Source organism: Palaemon carinicauda, unplaced genomic scaffold, assembly GCF_036898095.1.
Source record: "Palaemon carinicauda isolate YSFRI2023 unplaced genomic scaffold, ASM3689809v2 scaffold1113, whole genome shotgun sequence".
Taxonomy (NCBI): Eukaryota; Metazoa; Arthropoda; class Malacostraca; order Decapoda; family Palaemonidae; genus Palaemon; species Palaemon carinicauda.
The window spans coordinates 35,001-40,512 of record NW_027168609.1 but is presented as its reverse complement, the minus strand read 5'-3'; the positions used below and the strand labels follow the sequence as shown (position 1 = coordinate 40,512).

Here is a 5,512-nt window from a genome sequence, read left to right as displayed (position 1 = left end):
TTTCTCCTTTCTTTGCCTGACAGATAATCATGAAAGTTCAGAGGTCAGAGATTTGGTGCGTAATCCTAAAAAAGCAGTTCCTAACCCTAAGCAAAACGAGAAAAGTAAATCAAAAGATGTTCAAAATAGTACACAGAATGGGGTAGTTTGCCCAGGTAGTTCCTTTCAGAGTAAGGGGGGCATAAATTCAATTTTACCCACATTTTCTTGTACTTTGGGCCCTAGTAAAATAAGAGGATTGAAGGATTCAGGTAGCCAAGCTAATTTCATTTCTGAGTGTGCTTTAGAAGGTCAGTGTTTCAAAGTTGTGAAAGATAATTTTGATCTTGTTGTCAATGGGTTTAATGGAGCAAAATGCTATCGTACCAAGATAGTTCAAATTTCTGTTAAGATGGGGGAGACAGCGCATAATATAGAAGCTATTTGTGTCCCAGGTATTGATATAAATTTGAATTTACCCGGCCTTGGTAAAGTTGTTAGAAGTTTTAGAAATTATGGTTATAAACTTTTAGATGAGTTTCTTGATGAGGCTAGAGAAGACATATCAAACATTCAGTTTGTCCTGGGGGCAAATTCAGCTCATTGTCTTATGGAAAAGATGGTTAGTTTTGGTCATAGTGGTCAGTGTGTGTACTATGAAACAAGATTTGGCATTATGTTAATAGGAAACATTGAGAAATTAATTGCAAATTTGAGATTTCTCCCTAGCCTGCATGATGATACTCATTTACTTTTTGGCTTGGAAGAGAATTTAAATGAGCAAGGTAAATCACTGGATAATATTAAATTTCCTATGACTTCATGTTTCAAGTCTAGTGTTAGATGTATTGGAAGTGCAGAGGATCCTACAATCTGTATTTTAGATCATGATGGCAGGATCAGCGAGCATAAATTGCAAAAAGCTACTGATCATATTTTAGAGCGAGAATGCTCATATTATTTGCACAAAGATAGAACTGACTTAGATGGGGAGAGCACTGAACATAATAAGAAATTAGTTAGGTATTTACTTAATAATACAAAAAGAGATGAAGAAGGCAGGTTGATAATGCCACTTTTATGGAATAGTCGTGTTTCTCATTTGCTGGGAAAGAACACAAATTTAGCAAAGCAAATTTTGAAATCTAACCTAAAGAAATTATCGAAGAATGATGAATTTTTGAGATTAATGGATGATAACATAAAGACTCAGGTAGCTCAAAACTTAATTGAAAGGATTGATAATTTGGATAAGTTTTGTGAAGAACACCCTGAGTACAGTGTTTTGCCGCACATGGGAATATTTAAGTTAGACCACAGTACTACTAAATGCCGAATGGTTTTTCTCTCTAATTTGTGTGAAAAACAAAGTAATGGCTCCCCCTCTATTAGCCACAATCAGGCAATGTGGGCTGGCCCTTGTATTAATCAGAAATTGTCTACTGCCTTGCTACTTTTAAGGTTTGATTCTCATTTATTGTGCTTTGATTTAAAGAAAGCTTTCCAGCAGATAGCATTAAATGAAACTGATCAAAGTAAATTATTATTCTTTTGGTTTAAAAATGTAAGTAAAGGAGATTTTACCATTATAGCATACAAGAATCTTCGTCTAAGTTTTGGGCTAAGGTGTACCCCAACAATATTGATGATTGGTTTGTACAAAATATTGATGCTAGACACTGAAGGTGATTTGGACAACTTAAAGGAATTGAAGAAACTTATTTACTCTTTGATATACATGGATAATGGTGCGTTCACTGCAAATGATTCTGAAAGCTTACACTGGGGTTTTGATAACTTGAATAACATTTTTAATCCATATAAATTTGAATTACAACAATTCGTTACCAATGATGTTATGCTCCAAGAAAAAATAGATAAGAATTTGGATGAAGTCACTCCTGATGTAGTAAAAATATTTGGTTTAAAGTGGAACCGAATAACAGATTGTATTTCCTCTCCTAAACTTGAGCTAGACTCTAAAGCAAACACTAAGAGACTGATATTGAAAAGCATTGCTTCAAATTTTGATCCATATAATTTCAATGGACCTATTTTAAACAGAGCTCGTTTATTTATGCATGAACTTCAATTAAACACTTCTTTAGGATGGGATACAGAATTGTCCATTGAGCAACAACGAGAATGGCGTAACATAGCCAAACAAGTTAACATGACTCCTCCAATTGAGGTACCTAGAGTTGTCGGGGAGAGAAATGGGTCATATCGTTTAATTGCATTTACTGACAGCAGTAAAATAATCTATGGGACAACAATTTTTATTCAGTGCATAGAAACCAAGCAAGTCAGTTTTGTTCTAGCAAAGAATCGCTTGGTTAACAAGCAGTTAGAAAGCAAAAGTATTCCATCTCTAGAATTCCAAGGGATAGTTTTGGGAACAGAAACATTATTGGATTTGAGTAAGGATTTGGCAGGTCCTCAGTGCCCTAAACCTATTAGAATTGTAGAATCAGTACTGTATACGGATAGCATTGTTTCACTGAGCTGGATTAATTCTTATGTGAACAAATTAGATAAAATGAATAAAAGGAGTGTCTTTATCATGAATCGTTTGGATCACATTCAAAGGACCTGTGAAAATAACCCAGTTAGATTTTGTTTTGTCAGTGGTATCTTGAACCCTGCAGATTGTATAACTAGGCCTATGTCGTACAAACAGCTTTTGAAAACTAATTATTTCACTGGCCCAGAATTTTTAAGATGTGAAAGGGATGAACTGTGCAGTAATGCTGACACATTTGATATAGTTGTACCCAATCCAAATTTTAATCCATTGAATGAAAATTCCTTCTCAATTTCTGCATCTAAATTAAGTGAATCACAAGTCTTAGCAGAATCAAACCCTGAACATTTAGTCGTCCTGGACAAGTGTTCCAGTTTCTCTAAGCTTGTTAGAATTCACGAGTACGTTCTTAAATTCATTGCTTTGCTCAAAAGAAGAGCAAACTCTGTTTCTTTTAACTTTGGTGATGCATCCTCCTTTCATTTGGAAGCTACTAGACATATCATAAGGAATGATCAGAGAATCTGGTATGGTGAAGTTTTCCAGTATTTAGAAAACAGAAATAAGAGAGTAAAGGATATTCCTAATATTATTGCTCAACTTAATGTATACATGGATGATCATGGACTCTTAAGAATTAGAAGTAAGATGCCTAAATGGAGAAAAGATACTTTTGTCAACTTTCCTATTTTGCTTCACAAACACAGTAAGTTATCTCGGTTAGTAATAAAAGATTTTCATGAGAAATTCTCTCATGCTGGTGTTTATTCCCTTTTGTCAGAGATGAGAAAAAAGTTTTGGATTCCACATTACTTTTCAGTAGTAAAAAAGGTCATCAAAGAATGTGTCATTTGTAAGAGATTCAAAGAGAGAACGGTTAAGGTCAATCAAAGTGCCTATCGCGATTTTAGGATTGACCCTCCCTCTATACCATTCAGGTATATTTTTATTGATCATTTTGGACCGTAGAACGTTAAGCTTAATGGTAAAAAGAGCAAAGTTTGGGTTCTTTGTTTAACTTGTCTCTGGTCGAGGGCAATTAATTTAAAAATTTGTTTAGATCTCACTACAAAAGAATTTTTACGAGCTTTTCAAATGCATTCATATCAGTATGGAATCCCTCAACTAGTCTTGTCAGATCTTGGATCTCAGTTGGTAGCTGGAGCTAATGTGGTCACTAATTTCCTGGGTGATCCTGAGAGTCAGGCATATTTTGAAGAAAATGGTGTAAAGTCAATTAAGTTTCAGCAGTATCCAAAGGGATGTAACAAATTAGGAGGACTTGTTGAGACTTGTGTTAAGATGAGTAAGCGTTTAATCTATGGAGCATTAAGAAATAATGTGTTAGACTTCCGTGATTTTGAGTTTTTTGTAGAGCAAACCGTTCACTTGGTTAACAGGCGCCCTATTGCCTTCAAAGAAGGGTTGAGAGACGGTATCACAGATGAAGTGCCTGATGCAATTACACCAGAAATATTAATTCATGGACATGAATTGCTGTCTATTAACATTATTCCTGACTTGCAGGGCAATCCAGATGAAGATCTGAACTGGACGGCAGATGATCATGTTAGCAAAGTTTTAGACAAGTATCAAAAACTTAGAAATGTGAGGTCTCGACTTATTAACATTTATAATTCAGAATTTATAGCACACTTAGTGTCACAAGCTACAGACGAAAGGAGTAGATATAAACCAGTGACACATAAAAGAATTCAAATAGGTGATATTGTTCTGTTAAAAGAACCGCACATGAAACCTTCAAATTACCCAATGGGTATTGTTAAAAAAGTAAAATTAAATGACTTGGATGAAGTAACTGACATAGCTGTGTTTAAGGGAGCTTCTCGTGAAACTGTAAGACGGCATGTTACTTCAGTAATACCTCTCTTAAGCCCTGTGACTAATGACAGTGAAGAAAAGGCAGATATTAAAGAGGACAGTAGTACACACCAAAGAAAAAAGAGAGAGGCTGCTGTCATTAGTGAGGCAAGAACAAGAGATATGTTGAGAAATTAGTATGTAGTATATATTTGGGTGTTGGTAATTTTTATTTTTTCTCCTTAGAATGTTACTTAATTTTGTAACATTACCTTTACCATTCGAATTTTGACTAAATTCCAATCCCCCCTTTGGAGTGTTGAAGAATTATTTTATATACTAATTCTGTAGAAAATTTATAAAATTGTGTATATGTATATTTATTTATGTTCATATTTGTTTCATCCTTGAAACCCCCCTTTTGCCATACAAAGCAAAATCAAAAAGAAATACTGGGAGTTTCAAGGATATTATGCTCAGTCCATAGATGGCTCTGCTGGCTGTATTTTAATATTTGCAGTTCCTGATTCCATCATCCTTGGGAAAAAATTTTTCACCTACTGGTAATGAGGGAAGTGTGAGGAGGCAGATCGGATATATTGGCCATATTGGACATATTGGACATATTGGATAATAATTTCTTCGAGTGTAGAAGTGCTATGAAGATGGAGTAGCACTTCAATTTAAAGCCACCTCTCCTGCAATTGCTTACCACGAGTGCTACCATGAAGAGTGCAATATCAAGATGTATGAATACATAGTTCTCAACAATGGGATCTTCTGCTGCTCTTCAATTTGCATTGGGATTTTAAGGATAAGGCCTACCAACCCCGTAAGTTTCCTATGATTTTGTGGCATATGGTTCAACTTTGGTTAGGGGGTTATAATATTTGAAATGAATATTAATTATTCAAGTCTTCAACCCTAATTATAAATTTTCTATGGATTTTAAGCTCATTATAAAATTACTAGTGTTATTTCTAGCTTAATTCCAAATCATTGTTTTGTGCATAGAATAGCCTAGTGGGTGTTCAGATTTGCTTAAATCGATATACCGTGTCAGATTCTATTTTCCTGAGTTTGTGTTTTCATATGTAATTTAATATTACTTAACTTAGGATTTTAGTGAGCCTAATTTTTTCATTTGTTACTAGGTTAGGTTACTTGTGCTTGCTGGAAGGTAGCCTA

General features: G+C 34.6%; 1 protein-coding gene across 3 annotated transcripts in view; it reads left to right on the top strand.

Moving 5' to 3' along the window:
* The first annotated feature begins 1,093 nt into the window (after nt 1-1,093).
* The window catches only part of LOC137635298 (uncharacterized), a 4,702-nt gene continuing 283 nt past the window's right edge, over nt 1,094-5,512 (top strand). For 2 of the 3 annotated variants that reach the window (XM_068367766.1, XM_068367765.1), the window contains exons 1-2: nt 1,094-5,156; nt 5,479-5,512. The exon at nt 5,479-5,512 is cut by the window's right edge. In XM_068367766.1, the coding sequence (XP_068223867.1) occupies nt 1,169-3,472 (2,304 nt within the window). In that variant the 5' untranslated portion in view covers nt 1,094-1,168 and the 3' untranslated portion in view covers nt 3,473-5,156; nt 5,479-5,512. The remainder of the gene's footprint in view (nt 5,157-5,478) is intronic. The other variant, XM_068367767.1, reaches the window with a different exon arrangement.